Source organism: Antechinus flavipes, chromosome 5 (assembly GCF_016432865.1).
Source record: "Antechinus flavipes isolate AdamAnt ecotype Samford, QLD, Australia chromosome 5, AdamAnt_v2, whole genome shotgun sequence".
In the NCBI taxonomy this organism is placed as follows: domain Eukaryota; kingdom Metazoa; phylum Chordata; class Mammalia; order Dasyuromorphia; family Dasyuridae; genus Antechinus; species Antechinus flavipes.
Genome location: NC_067402.1, coordinates 192,364,702 through 192,387,953, shown reverse-complemented (window position 1 = coordinate 192,387,953; position 23,252 = coordinate 192,364,702). Strand labels below are relative to the sequence as shown.

The window sequence follows — 23,252 nt, the reverse complement described above, 5'->3', positions numbered from 1 at the left end:
CTCTTACTGGCCTCCTTCAGAATCAACACCACATCAAGCCTCTGAATGGATTTTGGAGTAGCAGAACCCACAAATATTTGGTGTGTAACAAATTTCCAACAGAAGATATCTTGGAAGATATATCTTCCAACAGAAAACTTCAGGAAAGGTCTTTCTCAATCTGGCGGGGGAATGTAGCCCAATGCAGACACAGCCCAAGGATGCTGAGGGCACAAAGGCCCCACATGTAGAGAATTTAGTGGGAGGACCTTAGCCAAAATACAGCAATATTGGCTATATTAAGAAGCCAGTGGTTCAACAGACTAACTGTGAGGCCTTCAACACAACTACAACAAGTAAATAGTGAGCCCCTGAACCCAGCATAACAAGTGGGACTTGCTCACACCCACCCAGCACAGAAAGGAAGCTGGCAGCATGGGTGCCAGGGCAGCATAAAACTCCTGTCATGCCCTATAGAGGAAGCTTGGAACAATCTTCTCCTTGCCCTAGAAGCAGATTTCAACCTTTAAAAATGAGCAAAAAAAGAAAAAAAATCTAACCATAGATAGCTATAATGGAGACAGGGAAGAACAGACCTCCAACCTTGAGGACACTAAAGGCAACATGTCCCAAATTGAAGCCTCAAAGGCTTATATGAGTTGGTCTTTCACTCAAAAGTCTCTTAAAAGAATTCAATAAGGATATAAAAGAGAATTAGAAGAAAAATGGGGTAAGGAAATGTGAGCTTTGGAAAAAGAAACCGAAATTATAGAAAACAACACCTTAAAAATACAATTGGTGAAAAGTAAAGAAATATACTGAAGAAAACCACTCCTTAAAAATAATTTGGTGAAAAGGAAAAAGAAAATAATTATTTGAAAAACAAAAATGGTGAAATGGAAAAAGAGAACAAATTCTTTAAAAATAGGATTAGTTAAATGGGGAAAAAATCCATTGAAAAAACAATTCCTTTAAAAGTTCATTTGGCCAGATTCAAAAGAAAAAAAAAACTAACTGAAGAACATAATTCACCAAAAATTAGAACAGGACAAATGGAAGTGAATGACATCAAGAATCAGTCAAACAAAACCAAAAAATAAAAAATAAATAAGAGAAGAAAATGTAAAATATCTCATTGAAAAAACAACTGATTCAGAAAATAGATCCAGGAGAGACCATCTAAAATCTGAAGTTCAGGGGGAAAAAAAAGTCTAGAAACATCTTCCAAGAAATCATCAAGGAAAACTTCCCTGATGTCTTAGAATCAGAGGGTAAAATAGAATCCACTGATCACCTCCTGAAAGAGACTCCCAAATGAAAACTTCAAGGAATGTTGTAGTTAAATTCCCAAATGATCAGATCAAGAAGAAAATTCTGCAAGCATCCAGAAATAAACAATTCAAATATTGAGAAACCACAATCAGGATTACCCAGGCTCTATCAACTTCCACTTTAAGGGATGAAAGGGACTGAAATATGATATTCCAGAGAGTAAAGGAGCTTAGGCTGCAGCCAAGAATCAACTACCTAACAAAACTCACCATCATCTTTCAGAGAAAAAGATGAACAATCCATGAAATAAGGGATTTTCAATTATTGTTGATGAAACAACTAGAGCTGAAGAGAAAAGTTGATCTTCAAATACAGAACTCAAGAGAAGCATAAAATGGTAAAAGGGAAATAAAAAACTATGGTTTTTAAAAGTTAAAATGTTTATATCCCTCTATGGGAAGATATGTTTAACTCTTGAGAAACATATCTTGGCGAGGAGTATACTTAGAGGGTGTAGGCATAATTTGACTTCATTGTAATGAAATAAAATAGAAACTAGGTGGAAAGGGGATTGTTTTGGAATAAGAGGAAAGGGAAGATAAAATGAGAAAATTTGCATCAAATGAATAGGCAAGAAAGGCCTATTACATTTGAAGAAAAAAGAAGAGCATTATTTGAACCTTAATGGCATAGGATTTGGCCTAAAGAGAGAATATCAGACATAATTAGTTTGATATAGAAATTTGTCTCATTGAGGACCTGGGCAAGAAGGAATCAGCACCTGGTGAGAACAAAAGCAGTGGGGATGGGGCATTTCTGGCTGTGAGCACTTGCAAAAGGGCAGACCTCTTGGTTTGAGGTCCCCGGTCAGAGTGGAAAAATGAAAGGAAGCTTGATGCATCATCCTCTTATAACACAATTAGAGTTGCTTACACTAATATCTCTTTTAAAAAAATGAACCAGAAAAGAAAAAAAGAACCTCACCATTGAAACATTATGGGTGGACTTCTGGGGATGGAGCCAAGATGGTGGAGAGCAGACACTTCTCTCTATAACCTCCTCTAATCTTCTCTCAAACCAATAGCAGATTAAGTGTCTAAACAGGTTTTAAAGAACCTACAAATATTTGGAGTATAACACATTTCTAGAAGATGTTACCTTGGACAAACTTCAGAAAAGGTATGTTTCAATTGGGCAGGGGGACAGACTGCCAAACCCAGACCCCAGCATAGGGAGACAGAGCAAGAAGCTGGAGTGGAGAGTCAGAGTGCTGGAGCTTCCATGCACCGGGAATCTTCTGTGAGCCTCTTAGGCCACTCTGTCCTGATTGCAAGCAAGTGGTTTGGCAGATTTGACCTTTGTACAAACACAAATTGTAAAACCACTGAGCCCCAGAAAAATGTGGGATCTAACCACCATTACTCAGCAGTGGAAGTCAATCAGCAGAAGTTCCCCAGGGCAAATTAAGGGAGCTGTCATTCCTTTGCATTGGATAGACTTCAAGCCTTAAAAAAAAATGAATTAAAAAAAAGAAGCCTCATCATAGATAGCTTTTATGGAGAGAAAGAAGACCAGATCTCAAATTCTGAGGTTCCTAAAAGCAAAGCAACTGCAGAAGAAGTCCCAAAAAGAGACATGAGCTGGTCCCCATTTCACAAGGCTTTCTTTGAAGATTGCATAAAGGATCTTAAAAGAGAGTAAGAAGAAAAATGGGGAAATGAAGTGAGATCATTGCAACAAGGAATGGGGAAAAAATGGAAAAAGAATGCAACGAACAAAAAAATTTAATTGGCCAAGTGCAAAAGAAGCTAAAAAAAGGTAACTGAAGAAAATAATACACTAAAAATTAGAATTGAACAAATGGAAGTAAATGACTCAATACACCTTCAAGAGTCAAACAAAAAGAGAAAAAATAGAAGAAAATATGAAATATTTCCTAGGAAAAACAACTGACCTGGAAAGTAGATCTAGGAGAAACAATCTAAGTATTATTGGGCTTCCTGAAAGCCATGATGAAAAAAAGAACCTAGATGTTATCATACAGGAAATCATAAAAGAAAACTGTCCTGATATATTAGAATCAGAAGGTAAAATAGCCATCTAAAAAATCCACCAATCACCTCTTTCAGAGATCCCAAAATTAAATCCCCAAGGAATATCGCGGCTAAATTTCAGAACTATTGTACCAAGGAAAAGATATTTCAAGCAGCCAAAAAGAAACAATTTAAATACTGAGGAAACACAATTAGGATTGCCCTGGACCTAGCAGCATCCACCTTAAAGGATCGAAGGGCTTGGAATCTGATATTCCAAAAAGCAAAGGAACTAGGATTACAACTAAGAACAAGCTATTCAGCTAAAATTAGCATTGTTTTTCAGGGAAGAACATGATCATTCAATGATATAGGTGAATTTCACCTATTTCTAATGAAAAGACCAAAATTGAACAAAAAATTTGATCTCCAAATACAGAACTCAAGAGAAGCATAAAAAGGTAAAAAGGAAAGAACTCTTGAGAACTATATTGATGTTATGGATATACTTAGGGAATGCAGGTATAATTTGATTTTATTATGATAATATGAAAAAGAAACTAGATATGGAAAAGGGATCATACTAGAAAAAGAGGATAAAAAGGTAAAATAAGGGAAATTACATTTCACAAAGAGGCAAAGAAAACCTATTTTGATAGAGTGAAAGAAGGAAGGGGCATGAGCATTGTATGAATCTCGCTCTCATCAGATTTGGCTCTAAGAGAGAATATCAGACATATTTGGTATCACAAAGAAACTTGTCTCACATATAAGGAAGTGGGAGGGAAATGGGGGAAAAGAAAGGGAAAGACTAATAGAAAGGAAAGCAGAAGAATTAGGGGAAGGGTGTAAAAGGGGGAGGGGCTCTAAAGGGGGAGGACTGTTTAAGGGAGGTGGTCCTCAAAAGCAAAATACTGAAGAAGAGGATAGGGGAATAGTAAAGAGAAAAGCATAACCTAGGGTAAAAAAGATGGCAGGAAATACGAAATTAGTTAATTGGTAAAAGCAAAGATAGATCTAATTAAAAGAGATAAGGAAGGAAACTATATCTTACTAAAAGGTATAGATATAGATAATGGATAGATAATGAAGCAATATCAATACTAAACTACATGCACCAAGTAGTATAGCATGGAAACTCCTACAGGAGAAATTAAAAGAGATGCAAGAAGAAATAAGACAGAAAAACTATATTAGTAGGGGATCTCTACCTGGCTCTCTCAGAATTAGATAAATCGAACCACAAAATAAATAAGAAAGAAGTTAAGAAGGTAAACAAAATGTTAGAAAAATTAGGTATGATAAAGCTTTGGAGAAAATTAAATGGAGACAGAAAGGAGTTTACTTTTTTTTTTCAGTGGTTCATGGAACTTATACAAAAATTGTCCATGTTCTAGGGCATAAAAACCAAATGCAGAAAGGGAGAAATAGTAAATGCATTTTTTTTTTCAGATCATGATGCAATAAAAATCACATGCAATATAAGGCCAGGAGAAAATAGACCAAAAAATAATTGGAAACTAAATAATCTCATCCTAAAGAATGAATGGGTGAAATAGCAAATCATAGACACAATAATTTCACCCAAGAAAATTACAATAATGAGACAACATATCAAAATTTGTGGGATGCGACCAAAGCAGTAAAAAGGGGAAATTTTATATCTCTAGATGCTTACTTGCATAAAATAAAGAGAAAATCAATGAAGTGGGCTTGTACTAAAAAATCCAGGAAAAGAACAAATTAAAAACTCCCAAATATCAAAATTGAAATTATTGAAAGCAAAAAAAAAACTATTGATTTAATAAATAAAACTAAAAGTTGGTTTTATGGAAAACCCAACTAAATAAATAAGCCTTTAGTTAATTTGATTAGAAAAAGGAAAGAGGAAAATCAAATTGTTAGTCTCAAAAATGAAAAGGGAGAACTTTCCATCAATGAAGAGAAAAGTAGAATAATAATTAAGAGTTACAGGGCAGGTAGATGGTGCAGTGAATAAAGCACCAACCCTCAAGTCAGGAGAGCCTGAGTTCAAATCTGGTCTCAGACACTTAACACTTCCTAGCTGTGTGACCCTAGCACTTAACCCCAATAGCCTCAGCAAAAAATAAATAAATAAATAAATTAGGAGTTACTTTGCCCAACTTTCTGCCAATAAATTTGAAAACCTAAGTGAAATGGAGGAATACCTACAAAAATATGGATTGACCAGATTAACAGAAGAGGAAATAAATTATTTACATGGTCCCATTTTATTTTTTTTTTCACTTCTTTCTTTTTTTACATATAACTTTTTATTGACAGAACATATGCCTGGGTAATTTTCACAACATTATCCCTTGCACTCACTTCTGTTCCAACTTTTCCCTTCCCTACCTCCACCCTCTCCCCTAGATGGCAAGCAGTCTTATACATGTTAAATATGTTAGTATATTCTAGATACAATATATATGTGCAGAACCGAACAATTCTCTTGTTGCACAGGGAGAATTGGATTCAGAAGGTAAAAATAACCTGGGGAAGAAAAACAAAAATGCAAACAGTTTACACTCATTTCCCAGTGTTACTTCTCTGGGTGTAGCTGCTTCAGTCCATCACTGATCAATTGGAACTGAGTTAGATCTTCCCTATGTCGAAGAAATCCACTTCCATCAGAATATATCCTGATACAGCAGCATTGTTGAAGTATATAATGATCTCCTGGTTCTGCTCATTTCATTTAGCATCAGTTCATGTAAGTCTCTCCAAGCCTCTCTGTATTCATCCTTCTGGTCATTTCTTACAGAACAATAATATTCCATAACATTCATATACCACAATTTACCCAGCCATTCTCCAATTGATGGGCATCCATTCGTTTTCCAGTTTCTAGCCACTACAAACAGGGCTGCCACAAACATTTTGGCACATAGAGGTCCCTTTCCCTCCTTTAGGATCTCTTTGTGATATAAGCCCAGTAGTAGCACTGCTGGATCAAAAGGTATGCACAGTTTGATAAATTTGGGGTCATAATTCCAGATTATTCTCCAGAATGGTTGGATTCATTCACAACTCCACCAACAATGCATCAATGTCCCAGTTTTCCCACATCCCCTCTAACATTCATCATTATTTTTTCCTATCATCTTAGCCAATCTGACAGGTGTGTAATGGCATCTCAGAATTGTTTTAATTTGCAAAATTATCTTTTCATATTATCATTGCATATCTTTGCAATGATATGATGGTATACTTAGAGAATCACCTAAAAACTGCTAGAAACAATTCACAACTTCATCAAAGTTGAAGGATACAAAATAAATCCCCATAAATCATAAGCATTTCTATATGTTACCAAGAAAATACAGCAACAAGAAATAGAAAGAGGAATTCCATTTAAAATAACTGTACATAATATAAAATATTTGGGAGTTTTCCTGTCTAGACAAAGTCATATGAAACAGTTTCAAAACACTCCACATAAATAAAGATAGAACTGACCAACTGAAAAAAAATATCAATTGCTCATGAGTAGGCTGAGCTATATAATAAAAATGATAATTCTACCAAAATTAATCTCCATACAAATCAAACTGCCAAGAAATTATTTATAGAGCCAGAAAATATAATAACAAAATTCACCTGAAAGAACAAAAGATTAAGAATTTTAAGGGAATTAATGAAAAAATGCAAGTGATGGTGAACTAGCTATACCAGAAACAAAGTACTGGATTAGTGGAATAGATTAGGTTCACAAGACACAAAATTCAGTGACTATAGTAAGCTACTGTTTAATAAACCCAAAGACTCCACCTTCTAGGATAAGAACTTATTATTTCATAAAAATTGCTGGGAAAAATGGAAAACAGTATGGCAGAAATTAGGCATTGACCTACACCTAACACCCAATATCAAGATAAAGTCGCAATAGGTTCATGACTTTGACATAAAGGGTGATACTATAAACAAATTAGGAAACCAAGGCATAGTTTACCTCCCAGATATGTGGAGAAGAAAGGAATTTATGACCAAAGAAGAACTAGAGAACATTATGAATTGCAAAACTGATCATTTTGACTATATTAAATTTAAAAGGCTTTGTACAAACAAAACCAATTCAATCAAGATCAGAAGGGAAGCAGGAAACTGGGGGTGGGAGTGGAAATTACATCCAAGGATTCTGATAAAGTCCTTGTTTTTAAAATATATAGAGAATTGATTCAAATTGTAAGAATACAAGCCATTCATTGATGCACACTTAACACCATATACCAAGATAAGATCAAAATGGGTTCATGATCTAGACATAAAGAATGAGAATACAAATAAATTAGAAGAACATAGGATAGTTTACTTCTCAGACTTGTAGAGGAGGAATTTGTGACCAAAGAAGAACTAGAGATCATTATTGATCACAAAATAGAAAATTTTGATTATATTAAAAAGTTTTTGTACAAATAAAACTAATGTAGACAAAATTAGAAGGGAAGCAATAAACTGGGAAAACAGTTTTACATCCAAAGGATTTGATAAAGGCCTCATTTCTAAAATACATAGGGGATTGACTCAAATTTATAAGAATCCAAGCCATTCTTCAATTGATAAATGGTCAAAGGATATGAACAGACAATTTTCAGATGAAGAAATTGAAATTTTTTGCAGCCATATGAAAAGGTGCTCCAAATCACTATTGATCAGAGAAATGTAAATTAAGACAATTCTGAGATACCACTACACACCTCTCAGATTGGCTAAGATGACAGGAAAAGATAATGACAAATGTTGGAGGGGATGTGGGAAAACAGGGACACTGATACATTGTTGGTGAAATTGTGAATACATCCAGCCATTCTGGAGAGCAATTTGGAATTATGCTCATAAAGTTATCAAACTGTACATACTCTTTGATCCAGCAGTGTTTCTACTGGGCTTATACCCCAAAGATATACTAAAGAAGGGAAAGGGACCTGTATGTCCAAAATGTTTGTGGCAGCTCTTTTATAGTGACAAGAAACTGGAAACTGCATGGATGCCCATCAATTCGAGAATGGCTGAATAAATTGTGGTATATGAATGTTATGCAATATTATTGTTCTGTAAGAACCAGCAGGATGATTTCAGAGAGGCCTGGAAGGACTTACATGAATTTATGCTAAGTGAAATAAAGAGAACCAGAAGATCATTATGCACGCAACAACAAGATTATACAATGATCAACTCTGATGGCTGTGGCTCTCTTCAACAATAAGAGGATCCAAACCAGTTCCAGTTGTTCAATAATGAAGAGAATCAGTTACACCCAGAGAGAGAACTATGGGAAATGAGTGTGGACCACAACATATTATTTCTACTCTTTCTGTTATTGTGTGCTTGCATTTTTGTTTTCCTTCTCAGGTTTTTTTTTCTTTCTTTCTAGATCCAATTTTTCTTGTGTAGCAAAATAACTATACAAATATGTATACATATATTGGTTTTAACATCTATTTTATCATATTTAACATGTATTGGACTCCCTGCCATCTGGGGAGGGGGTGGGGGGAAGGAGGGGAAAACTTGGAACAGAAGATTTTGAAATGGTTTATGTTGAAAAATTACCTATGCATATGTTTTGTAAATAAAAAGCTATAATAAAAAATACAAGCCATTTTTAATTGATAAATGGTCAAAAGATATGAACAGAAAATTTTCAGATGATGAAATTAAAACCATTTCTAGTCATATGAAAAAATTATCTGAATCACTATTGATTAGAGAAATGCAAATTAAGACCACTCTGATGTGCCACTACATACCTCTCAAATTGGCTAGGATGACAGGAAAAGATAATGATAACTATTGGAGGGAATGTGGGAAAAACTGGGACACCAATACATTTTTGGTGGAGTTGTGAGCTGATCCAAACATTCTAGAGAACAATTTGGAACTATAACCAAAGGGCTATCAATCTGTGCAAACCCTTTGATCCCGCAGTGTCTCTACTGGGTCTATATCTCAAAGAGATTATAAAAAAAGTAAAAGGATCCACATGTATAAAAAATATTTGTAGCAGCCTTTTTTGTAGTAGCAAAAATCTCATCAGTTGGGGAATGGCTGAATAAGTTATGATATATGAATGTTTTGTAATATTATACTATCAGCAGCAGCAGCAGGATGATTTCAGAAAGGCCTGGAGAGACTTACAGGAACTGTGCTAAATGAAGTGAGTAGCACCAAAAGCACATTACACACAGAAACAAGAAGTTATGTGATGATCAATTCTGATGGACATGGCTCTTTTCAACAGTGAGGTGATTCAGCTTAATTCCAATAGATTTGTGATGGAGAGAGCCATCTACATCTAGAAAGAGGACTATGGGAACTAAATGTGGATCACAACATAGTATTTTCACGTTTTTGTTGTTAGCTTTTTTTTTTCTTTCTTTGATCTTATTTTTCTTGTGTAACATGATAAATGTAGAAATATGTTGAAAGACATAGGTATAAGGATATAAGATTTTGGCCAAATCCACCAAGGATGTGTTTATTTGTGTCCTGGAGCTAGCCACTCCAATAACAATTTTCCCACCCTTGACCTTGAGGCCATCCTTCTGGACTCTAGACTTGCTCAGGAAAGAAAAGTTAGCTTTGCTGACATGTAGCCTTCTTTATTCCTTGGGTTATTTAAGTCCATTAGGCTAATACACAAATTGGAATCTCACCCCTATGGGTGAGGACATTCTGTCTGGAACCCTCCTGGTCAGAACTTGCAGGATTCCAAGATCTGCAGTGTTGGTGCTTCCCTGATTCAGTGATGTAGTCTTTCTTCTCTTCTCCCTTTGCCTATGTATCACTTTGTATTATGGTAGTTATATTATGTATTATGTGCTTTTGTTGTAAGGACAGTACTGTTGATTCCTGTTATCCTTCTTTATAATTCATTATTATCAAATATTTTCATAATCATACAACCTGATATCTCAGATCTTATTATAGGAATGAGCCATTCTGTAGGAGCAAATTCATAAACCTTAACTTAACATATGTATAGAAGAATTGCACGTTTAACATATATTGTATTAGTTGCTGTCTAGGGAAAGGATAGGGGTGAAGAGAAGGAGGCAAATTTGGAACACAAGGTTATGCAAGGGTGAATGTTGAAAACTATCTTTGCCTAAATTTTGAAAATAAAAAGCTATTATTAAAAAAAGAAAAAAGAAAATACAATAGGGAATAGTTTAACAAAATAAATAAAAATAAAATAGAAAATATATATATGTGTGTGTGTGTGTGTGTGTGTGTGTGTGTGTAATGTTTCTCTGTGGTTTCCTACGTCAACATGGGGCTACAGGGATGCTTCTTTATAATTTAGTGTGACCATTTCTCTTTGAATTTGACAGCAGAGTTCTATGTTTCTTATGTGACTATCTTCTTCCCACACTAATTGTGAGGGTAATAACAAGTGCAAGCCTTATAAATTTTAAAGCAAAGGATATTAATCTTTTTGTGCATCCTTGGGCCTCTTGGCATTCTGGTAAAGTATATGGATTCTTACTCAGAAAAAAAGTTTTGTTTTAAAAAAAATTAATAAAGGAAGAAAATGCTAAATTTCAGTTTGTTGTTAGTAAAAATGAAAATACATTTTTCTAGTACAATTATACAAGTCTCCTGAAATTTATCCTTGAAACTCTTATGAGTCTTTGAACATCAGATTAAGAGCCTCTAACTAAAAATGTTGACTAGACTATCTTTTATTTTATCATATTATATCAGTTACTTCAATTTATACCACCTTGATTTCTCAACATATTCATTCACTGCTCTTCCACCCAAAGTGAATCAGATCCTTTCCTTGTAGCAGAGAAGAGAATAAGCAGTTAAATTTCAACTGAGGTTGACTGTGTGTGCCATGATCCATCTAGCTAAAATCTCTTCAAGGAAGAAATCTTCAAGGAAGGGAAAAGTTACACTTTCTCCCCTCTTAGCTTTAAGTGCCTACAACATTGCTAGAAGCCAGAGATCCTTAAGATAGGATCTCACTGAGACAATTAAAAAATACTTTGATTTCATGATTTTAAGAAATGATATGTGATGAAAGCAGCAAGGAATGTTTAATGCTGTCAACCTTTAAGGAGGGCACTATTGATTTTTTATTATCTTTTAGAGTATGAAGATGGTATCAGCTATGACAAAGGAGTCAATACCCATTCCTTAAAGAAGAATGTAAACTGATCAACAGACCTCTTTTCTGGCTTCAGAAGAAACTGGTTACTATTACACAGTTTTGATTCATGATTCATGGGTAGGAGGGATTGACTTTCCAATTTTGCTCTCTATGTGCATGACACCAGAGGGGCATAGAACAAGCCTTGCCTGTACCAGGTATAAGATTGCCCAGCATATGTGGTCTTAACCACTCATGTACCTGTGCAGTACGAGACAAGTTACCTTCAGCATTTTCAGAACTCTTTCATAGTACTTAGGTTAAATAATCTATTTACCAACTAGGCTGGGCAAAATTCCCAGTTAACAGATTGCTATCTGGCAGATTGATTTCTTCATTCCTTCCTCTCTCTAGATGCAGAAAAAAAATCTTATGGACAGACTTTGCCTCTGAAGCTAGCCAAGCTTTTTTTTTTTTTTTCTGATAGAAGAAAGGAGGTATCAGAATGTTTTCCCCTCATCTTATTTTTGTAACTATAATTTAGTTTTAAAATAAATATTTTAGGGATGCCTTTTGAAAATGTTATGAACACAAGCCGCTTTACTGAAACATACTCTTACACCTCACAAAATGCTCCCATATCTACAAGAAAGGGATAATTCTGTCTAACAAAGCAATATATTGATGCTGTCTTATAATAGATGGGTCATTCTCTACCTCTTTGCTAAGTATAGGGAGACATAATTCATGACCAGGCCTCTGAAATCAAAACTAGAAACAGGATTGAGGACTATCTAAACAAATTCTGGTACATGAATGTCAAGGAATATTATTGCTCTCTGAGTCACAACAAATATGGGAGACTTGGAGAAACTGAGGAAATCTTGTAAGACCTGAAACAAAAAGAAGTAAATAGAACCAAGAAAACAATTCAAGCCAATAGCTATAATAATGTCAAGGTAATTATCTTTGTTTAGATAGTCCTCAATCCTGTTTCTAGTTCTGTTCAAACGCAGGAAGTACTTTCCGCTCTGTCTTTGATTTTCTGGCAATTTATGTGCATTAGTATTTATTGTTCTTTCCCCTATTCTCTCCCAAGGCCTGTGAGTAGCAATGGGGATAAGACATTTCTAGTACATGCTACACTGTGTGCCCAAGTAGAGACCTAGGAAAGAATTAGCAAGAACTGGAGAGGATGCTCAAAAATTCTTTGCTCTTCCTTTTTAGGATTAAAAAGTATGCACATTTTTTATTCTGCAATTAATAGCACTAGAGGATTCTGGAAAGATGCCAGAATAAGGAAGAAAATTACCTGGTTAATTCCTCTAGAAATAATTTAAAATGATGCATCAAAGTGAACTTTGGAGTGGCAAAAATAATTTAAATTTGGCATAAACAGTAATCTAGCCTAAGACAACTTGGGAGGACTTTAGGAAAGAGCTGACCTCTTTTGGTGATGGTGTGGCCTGATTAAATTGCAGATACCTCAGGGCAGATATTGGTGAACCAACAAGCAGCAAGCCCTGGAAGCTGTTACATGAGCAGCAGCTTCAGTTTCATGAACTTTCATGTCACAATTATGGGGAAGAGGTAAGAGTAGCTAATCAGGGGAAGATTGCAGGCCCCTCCAGTAATGCTGAACTCTGGGCCCAGGTGCACTGATCAGGTGTAGTCTCAGGCTGTGGCAATTGATGAGGAGGAGCAAGTATACACAGGTAAGTATACTTGCAGAGGTGTGGGAAAATTCTTGGTGGCTGTGTTAATTTGAAGGAGAGAGATGTCCCTAGTTTTGGTTCCAGAGCAGAAGAGTGAGTTGAAGCTTGCAGCCACGGGAGAGACCACAGGGAGAATAATGTGTGGTGACAATGTCACTGGAGGTCCTAGTCATTACTCGGAGGTAGAGAAGAGTATGTGAGGTTAGACTCCCAGAGAGAGCTCAAACAACAGCAGGAAAAAAAAAAAACCTGAAGCTTAAATCATTATCACTCATACCTTGGGACTAGTGTCTAACTCTAACATAAAGGTAATAGCCAAGAAATAAGCTGCTAAAAATAGTGAGAAAAAGAGAGAAAACAAACTATAGATAGATAGTATGGTGATAGAGAAGATCTTTCAACTCAGAAGAAGACATTGAAATTAAAACAGCTACTTCTACTTCAAAGAAAAATATAAAATGGTCACAAGCTGAAAAAAAAAGTTCCTGGAAGAGCTTTAAAAGAACTTTAAAAATGAAATAAGAGAAGTAGAGAAAACATAAATGTAATGCAAGAAAATAATGAAAATCATGAAAAGAAAGTAAACCAATTGGAAAATGAGATGCAAAAAATAGCAGAAGAAAATGACTTCTTAAAAATTAGAACTGGGCAAGGGGACACTACTGACTTAACAAGACACCAAAATAATATGGAAAATCAAAAGAATGTAAAATAGATGAAATCGTGAATTATATTATTAGAAAAACAACTAATATGGAAACAGAATTAGGAGAGATAATATAAAAATACCTAAGACAAAATTAAAGTTAAAATAGATTTAATTAAAAGAGACAAACAGAAAAACTAAATTATAATTTTAAAAACCATAGATATGAAGTAATATCACTAGTAAGTCTATATGAACCAAATACTATAGCATCAAAATTTTTTATTTAAAGGAAAAACTAAATGAATCACAGGTGGAAATAAATAGTAAAACTATAACAGGGAAGGACTTTAACTTCTCTCAAAACTAGATAAATCTAATCAAAAAATAAATAAGTCAAAGAGATGAATAGAATCCTAGATAAACTGGATAATACAGATATCTGGGGAGAATTAAATGAGAATAGAGAAGAATACTTTTTCCTCAATGGTACCTAATATCTTTAAAATAATTGTTCATAAATCAGGGCAAAAAACTTTATAGTTAAATGAAGAAAAACAAAAATATTAAATGCATTTCTTCCAAATAATAATGCAGTAAAATTACTTAATAAGGGACCATGGGAACAGATTAAAAATTATTGGGGGACTAAATGGCCTAATCTTAAAGTCTGAGTAGGTTAAAGAATAAATCATAAAAAATAGTAAATAATTTTATTTTTATTATAATAAGTCAACATACCAAAAACTATGAAATGCAGCAAAAACAATAGATAGATATAGATGTATAAACAAATCTTTGAGTATGCAATTAAAAAAACACATTCAAAAAATTAAAAATTTAAAATTTCCAATCAAACACCAAATTGGAAATTCTAAAAGTTAAAGACAAGAGTAATAAAATTAAATATAAAAAACATTGAATTAATAAATAAAACTAGGAGTTGTTAGTATGATTTTTAAAAAAAGAAAAAAAGCAAATCACCCATATCATAAATGAAAACAGTGCATATACCCATTAATGAAGATGGTATAAATTTTTTATCAATAAAATTTTTAGAAATCATTTTGCCCAATTATATGTTAATAAATTTAACAATTTAAGTGAGATGGAAGAATACTCCTCCATATAAACAGAAGATGAGATAGACTGTCTAAATAAAGTTATTTTAGTAAAAGAAATTAAATAGATCATAAACGAGCTTCCTACAAAAAAAGGCATCAGGATCAAATGAATTACAAGCCAATTCTACCAAATATTTAAAGATCAACTTTCCAAATTATTCCAAATAATTCCAAATTATTTGGGAAAATAGATAAAAAAGGAACCTTAACAAACTCCTTTTATGGAAAAAAAAAGTCCTGATACCTAAAGCAAGAATAACAAAAATAGGAAAAGAAAATTATGGGTCAATTTCATTAATGAATATGAGTGCAAATATCCTAAATAAAATACTAACTAGGAAACTGCAATAATATATCTCAAAGATTAACATTGTGGCTGCTAGGAATTTATTACCAGCAATGCAAGGATGGTTTAACATAAGGAAAACTATTGACATTGTTGATCACATCAATAAAGAAATGATAAAAAAAATATCCAATTTTATCAATAGATGATGAAAAGGATTTTGACAAAGTATAGCACTTGTTCCCATCAGAAACACTTGAAAGCATAGGTATAAATGAATTTTTCCTTAAAATGATGAGAAGTATTAACCTAACATCCTCAGCAAGCATTATTTGTAATTATGATAAGCTAGAAGTCATTCCAATAAGATCAGGAGTGAAAAAAGGATGCCCGTTATCACCAATATTATTCAATATTGTACTAGAAATGCTAACAATGCAATAAGAGAAGAAAAAGAAATTGAGGGACTTAAAATGATCAATGAGGTAATAAATCTCTTTTTGCTGATGAGGTAATGAAATACTTAGCAAATTCTAGAGATTCCACTAAAAGACTAGTTCGAATAATAATTCTAACAAAGTAACAGGATATTTTTAAAAACAGATAATTTAACAGCATCATAATATATTACCAACAAAACCATTCAAGAAGAAATAGGAAGAGCTACAGCATAACTGCAAACAACATAAAATAACTAAAAATATACCTGCCAAGAAAAACCTAGGTATTACATAAACATAATTTAAAAAAAAACTTTTTATTTAGATAACATCAGATTTAAATAATTGGAGAAATATTAATTATTCACAAATAGGCAGAGCCAAGATAACAAAAATGACAATTTTACATAAACTGATCTATTTATTCAATGTCATCCCAATTAAATTACCAAAATAAATTTTATTAAGCTGGAATAAATAAAAATAATTCATTTAGAAAAACAAATGTAGAGAATATCAAAGGAATTAGTGAAAAAATATATAAGGGAAAGAAGTTTAGCAGGACCAGATTTTAAACTGTGTTTTAAGGAAGTAGCTATCAAAAATATCTGATATTGTCTAAGAAACAGAAAAATGGTTCAATAGAACAGAGTAGGCATACATTACATTTTAGTTAATGATTATAGTGACTTTGTGCTTGACAAATTTAAAGATTTAAGCTTTTTGAAAAAGAATTAAATTTTTAGTTGGAAAACTGGAAAATAATTTGGCAAAAATACAGCATAGATCAGTATCTTTCATCCTTTACAAAGATAAAGGCAAAATGGATACATGACATAAATATAAAGGGAGATATTAAAGCAAATTAGAAAAACATGGAACATATTACCTATTAGACTTATTAGTCGAAGAAAAATTATGAATAAACAAAATACAGAAAGAATTGTGAGAAATAAAATTGATCATTTGGACTACATTAAATTTAAAAGGTTTTATGTAAATAAAACAAATGTAGCAAAGAATAGAAGGAAAACAGAAAATTGGGGGGGAGGAATTTTTAAGAATATGAATCATTCTCTAGATGATAAAAAGGTATGTACAAGCAGTTTTCAGTGAAGAAACCAAGCTTATCTACAATCATAATGAAAAAAATGCTCTAAATAATTATTGATTAGAGAAATACAAATTAAAATAACTTTGAAATATCATATCATACCTATCAGATTGACTAAAATGATAGAATGAGGAAAATGACATTGGAGGGAATGTGGAAAACTCTGAAAACTAATAGTCTTTCGGGGGAATTGTAAACCAATCCAATCATTTTGGAGAGAAATCTGGAATTATACTCAAAGAGTTAGAAAACTGTCTATACTCTTTGACCCAACAATAACACAATTAAGTCTGTTTTCCAAGATGATCAGAGAAAGAGAAAAAATGCCATGTATGTTCTAAAATATTTATAGCAGCCCTTTTCTGTGGCAAAGAACTGAACACTGTGGGGATGACTATCAATTGGGAATGGCTAAACAAATTGTAGTATGTGATTATGAGGGAAAATTACAGTATTATGAGAAATGATGAGCAAGTTGATTTTAGGAAAACATGGAAAAACTCACATTAAATAAAGAATAAAATGATTGGAAGCAAGAGACTGGTATATATGGTAACAGCGATATTGTTCAAAGAGTAACTGAATAATTAAGGTGTTCTTAGAATCAGAAATATTCAAATCAATTACAAATGACCTATGAAGAAAGATGCTATCCACCTCCAAAGAAAGAAGTGAATACTGTGGATAAGTTCCGTTGTCTTAGCATTATATTTTCCAGGATATACACATAGATAATGAAGTTGATGTACTCATTGGTAAAGTTAGTCCAGAGTGTGATATTAAACAGAAGAGCTATTAGGCTAACAAGCAAAATGAAGGTCTATAATGCTAAAAACCTCCTTTTTGTATGCCTGTGAAATCTAGACAGTATATCAACAGCATTCCAAGAGGACTCTCACAAAACAATGAAAAACAAAATGAGTAGAACTAAAAAAACACTGAAAAAAAATAACAGCAATATTTCTTTAAGAGCTATATGGGGTTGTATAAGAACATGTGAAGAAAGATGCTATCTTTGGTAACATCTGGGAAGGGAGAGAAAAGGAATTTACATGATAATATTATTGTATGTTTGAAAATGAATAGTTAGTGTGCGCAATAGATTTGCAATCTTCATGTGCAATCATTTTTTTATGGTACTATATCATGGAAATATTTCTTTTATTTCATAAATTTAAAATAAAAAAATAAAATGTAAAAAATACAAATTAAAATTTTAAAATGTAAAGTCAGGAAAAGCAGTAGGCAATGATGACAAAGAAGAACATTCCAGGCATCTAGAACAGTCAGAAAAAATACTTAAATTCAAATGATGGAGTATCTTGGGTTGTGGAACAGCCAGAAGTCCAGTGTCACTACATTGTAATGTATAGTGAGGAGTAAGATAGATAGATAGATAGATAGATAGATAGATAGATAGATATAGCTACCTATAGCTATTGATATATAGATCAATATAGGTATTGAATACTATGGTTACATGGTTAGAATTGTGCTATAGGAAAATCATTCTGCTGGCTGAACAAAGGGTGGATGGAAGCAAGCTGACTCACCAAAATGCTACGGCAATAATTCAGATATCAGGTTCTGAGGACCTAACCTAAAAAATTGATGATGTCAGTGGAGAGAAGAGGACATATGCAATGGCTTAGATGGGGAAGGAGAAATTAAGGAGGGTTCCCAGGAGTTGAGTTGGAAGGAATGAAAATATGGTCTTGCCCAGAACAACCCAACCACAGCTAAAGGAAAAATTTCTGTGTCCATTTCTTCTCTCCTTCATTGTCTCAATTTCTTATTCTTTTTCCTCCCCTATCACCTTCTGCTTCTGTGGGCTTTTCTCTCTCCCGATTTCACAGAAAGAGTAAACTGAAACTCAGAAAGCTTTCAATGAGCCAAAAATCATAATCAAGAAGCAACAAAACCAATATCATTTGGACTTCCAAATTTTCATCCAGTACTTTCTCCATATTACTCTGAAAATTGAAGACTTCATTTATCCCAGCTGGAGGAAAATCATTTCTACATTTTATTTTTAAGACCAACAATTCTTCTCAGACTAAAGGAACTGTTAAGGGGTTGTTTTAATTTCTTTGAGTTGAATCATTATACACTTGAACAAAAGATAAAATAAATTGTAGAATTTCTGAGAAGAGGTCCTTTAAGAGCCCAGGAAGAATTGTCTCATTACACTTCTACTACACTAGAGGGCAGATGAAGTAAAAGCCAAACTGAAAGGAAAAGAATTGTACTGGCCCAAAAAGACTACTGTTGGGAACAAATTGAGATTCCTAGTATACAGCTTTGGTTTAAATGTCAGTTTTGATAGTTTAAATTTCAGAAGTGCTTAGAGGACAGACCCAATCAGCAATATTCTAGTCAATTTAAATGGACTTGGGGGATGTAGTCTGTCCCAATAAAGAAGGTGGTCAGGAAATTCCTATGTTGAATGAGTAACAATTGAATTGATTGATCAAATTACATGGGATTCTCTCCTTCTTGATGGAGGGATGGGTAGAGTTGGTGAAAAAGAAGGGAGAAATCAGGGTTCTTCTGGATTTTCACTTTTAGAGAGAAGATGAGAAATGCCTCAGGTCATTGAAGAGAGACTCTGGGAAGAAGCTTATATGGGAAGAGTTGCCAGTGTCTAACAAGTCCTTCTCCCCAACTTGCCACTCTAGACACTTGCAGAATTTGGGTAGAATGTTAAACTCCCTCTCTCTGTCCTTCTCTTCCTTTCTCTGGGGAGAAGAAGGGAAGCAGGTCAGAAGGAGAGGGTAAATCCCCAAGTTAGAGGGTATTTAATCTTCAATAGAATGGAAAGTGATTTATCCAACACAAAAAATCACAAAAGATGATTGTTTTTCTTCCATAATTTATACAGAGACACAGAATCTGGTACAATATACACCTACACATGCAGATTCAGACTTGTTAAAATACCCAAAGCCAGGGCTGGTCCTAAGGATGCAGCACTGAGGATCAAATGACACATATTGCCTAGGTTTGGTCTAAAAATCCAACATCCCAAAATAACTGGGAAATGAATTTTTGGACTGAGAGACAGGAAGACCTATTTTTGCTATGCCCTCTATGGAGTCCAGCAGAAGACCTCTAGGTAGAGATAATAAAGAAAAGCCAATCTCAAAGAATAGAATATTTATTGTTAATGAAATTACATTGAAATCAAAAGCATCACAAGACAACAAAATTTATTGTAAAGCAGGTGAAATGAGAGACATAGAGGATTGAGGGCTGGTGTGGACTGAGAAGATTGTCTTGTGAGACCACGTTGGGAAACTGGAGCTGGAATTCAGCAGCCTCTGAAATGGAGGAAGAAATGGACTGAACCAGAGCTTGAAAAATGATTCATTCTTCTCCAAGACGGTGAGCTAAGCAAAACTTCTCAACTGATATTGATGGGTTGACACATACTTCTGGTTCTGAATCCATGACACTATCATCTTATGAGCCATCAAATTTGAAATGATAACCTATTAGAAATCTCCATTTAGACAAAAATCTTCACTGGTTTGTGCAATGCTGTGAAAATGGGTCTGTTCTGAAGTTCAGGATCTGCTGGGATTCTTATAGAGGTGCTGGGGAAGAGGCTCCAATTCTCAAAATGCTAAGACTGATTTGGCTTCACTTTCTAAAATGAGAAAGAAATCAGAGGTAAGATGTTGGGTATCTGAAAGTTAAAGGAGGTTATTTCCTTTGATCTCCCTTTGAGTAGCATTCTTTACTTCAAATTCAAAATTGCTATTGAATTGATCATGCCAGTGATGAACTTATGTAGAGTTGAGTAAGACATTCCTTATTTCTGTGCAGGGAGAAATGAGCCTGAGCATCTGAAAAGAATGACAATGTCACAAATGAAAGTGAGAATAGAAAGCTAGAGATGCATGTCTTCAGCAAACTTAGAACATTATTCCATTTCACCAGCCTATTAGATGCAACTCCCCACATCACTATGCCCACATTGATCATATAGTTGCATCAGATCCAAAGAATCAGGCCTGACAAGTATTGGCGGATCATAAGGAATACATAGGTTGTCTTCTGCCTACCATCAAGTCAGCCTCAATCATTATCTTATGATTTGAGGGATGCTCCAAAGCTCCCCTCATATAAAGAAACCTCTTTTGTCCCCCAAGGAATATCTCCCAAATTGGCTTACACACTACTTTCAGTCCTTTCTTCAGACTTTTCATACTTTAGATAAAATACATATTCCCTGAATAGCAGCTTGCCTGCAACTTAGCTTTCTCTGTAATTTGTACTTAAGTGTGAAATCATTTATTAACAAATTTTTTCCTCAGAAAGTAGATTTTTTTTCCTCACAAAGACCTTGAGGGCACAATATTTGGTCCTGAGAAATTGCTATTTACTGCCAAAAAAGAAAGTTTGCAATAAATGGGAGAACCACCAAAGATAGTTTTTCTCATTTCCCCATATTACTCAGAGCTATCATTGGCTGGCCAACCATTATTGTTATCTAAGCGTCCTTTCTTTTAGTTTTCCATATAACTCAGCCATGCAACCAATGTGATCGCCAACAAGCAGCTTCCTCAGGACTCTTGTCTAACTCAAAGTTGAAAAGGAAAGGTCTCCATGAAATTTCCTCGTATAGCATTATCAATCCTGGGCAGGTACAACATTACATTCACTTAGAAAAAGAGAGCAGTGGGTACAGTGCAAAACTAGACTCAGTGAGACGTGAGGGATTTGTCATCTCCTCACTCTGAGGTAGGAAATGGAGAAATTTTTAAAATCCAGACCAGAACTCACAGGAAGATATAAAGGCACACTTTCAATGTCCTTTCCTTTTAAAGCTGTAAAATGACTCTAATGTGATAGAAAAAATAACATTATTTAAATTTTCAAGCATTTTTAAGCACTTGCTCTATACCAGAAACTAAGATAGACACAAGGTTTCCAATACAAATCATAAAGATATGAAATGACTATTTAAAATATTCTCTGTGAATATTTTCAGTACTGGCGCTTTCTTCTTTCTCATTTCTATTCTGTTGGTCTGCAGATAACTCATAGAGTAGACAGGGAAGTAGCTATACTTTAGAGAATCCCTAATTAGTGGTGTGCAAATCATCTAGTGTAGAAACAGAAGGGGGAATCTGAGGAGATCTGTACATCTTACCTGGTGAAGTTGTTGAGCTTTTAGAAGTGAGAGCAAATACTGCAGGCTAGAAAGAAGAAAATGCAAAGATAAGACTTAAGGAAATACAATTTCTACTAAAATGAAAATGAGAGTTCCTCAGTTTTCAGTATTTCAGTATAAACAGGGCCACAATTGAATCCTGGAGAGAAGAGGATAATGGGGGAACTGATATTTACAGGTCTGACAGAATGACTTAGTCTTGCAAGTCATGACATGAAGATTCAGAGTGGAAGCAAAATTAATTCGAGGTTTTTGAGAACATCTTCAGCAGGATGATGAGGTAGAACTCAGTGGAATTAGACATGATCACGCCTTATACAATCTCAAAAAGGAGTGTTGATGTTGCCTGACACCTATGAAAAACTCAAAAATACATCTGTCAGTACAAGTTCAGGGATCGATTGGAATGGAACACTGGCTAGATTTTCATGATCTTCTTTTTGTTTGAAAAACTATGTACTCTCATTTTTCTATCTTGAGTCTTAACTTACATAAAAATAGAGGATAGTTATACTATTGCAATCACATTTGATTGCAGTAAAATGACTGGAAAAATAAATCTAAATGAAGAACCTATAAACCATCAAAACAATGGTCATTTAAATCTGTTATATATCAGACAGAGAGTATAAAAAACAATATATATTTTGGACACAATACAGAGGATGTTTAGTAAAAACTTGCCTGTACTGACAGAAAATAAAACTAGAACTGAAAACAATTTCTACAATGTCAAAAACAATGACAAAGAATAGCAAATGAAAGATTTCAAAAGCTAAACACCTCATGACTTCATGAATGGTATGACTTCAAACTTGCCAGAAAGTCAACAAAGTTCCTGTTTTTATGTAAATAAATGCTTAACTCTAAGAGACAGATTTTACCCTTAAGCTGGGTTGCTTTGTTTAATTTTGATTCTTTCTTATTAGGAAATATTCTACTGGGAACCAGTTTTGGAGAGTCATTATAGAAACAAATGAGACATACAAAAGTGTCCCTCAAACATTTCCAAAGCAAAGGACTTTGTGAAATAATGGGTTCTTCAATACTGAACAACTAACTGAGTCAAGCCATTTCAAGAATATTCCTTGTGTAAAATATAATTTAATATCCCTTACTTAGAAAGGGATGAAATAAAACCAATAGAAAGAAAACAATGAGCCTTCAAATATGAAAGGCCATAATTTGTCAAGTAGTGTGATGGATCTAGAAAATTTTCATTATGGAGAATTCTTAGCTAAAACTTCATGTGACCTTTGGATATAAGACTCAGTCTTTCCCTGTACTTTCAGTAATTAAGAGTTAATCATTTTCAAGTTTCCAAAGCTAAGAAGAATCATATACA

The 23,252-nt window shown here is 33.9% G+C and overlaps 1 protein-coding gene across 9 annotated transcripts in view; it reads right to left on the bottom strand.

Moving 5' to 3' along the window:
• LOC127563929 (pinin-like) overlaps positions 1-23,252 on the bottom strand; it is a 75,429-nt gene that overhangs the window by 31,865 nt on the left and 20,312 nt on the right. For 7 of the 9 annotated variants that reach the window (XM_052000115.1, XM_052000114.1, XM_052000113.1 and 4 more), the window contains 2 exons: positions 21,887-21,932; positions 19,870-20,377 (listed from right to left, as the gene is read on the bottom strand). The exons of the other annotated variants lie outside the window; for them this stretch is intronic. In XM_052000115.1, the coding sequence (XP_051856075.1) occupies positions 21,907-21,932 (26 nt within the window). In that variant the 3' untranslated portion in view covers positions 19,870-20,377; positions 21,887-21,906. Of the gene's footprint in view, positions 1-19,869; positions 20,378-21,886; positions 21,933-23,252 lie in introns of those variants that run through there. 9 annotated transcript variants of the gene reach the window in all.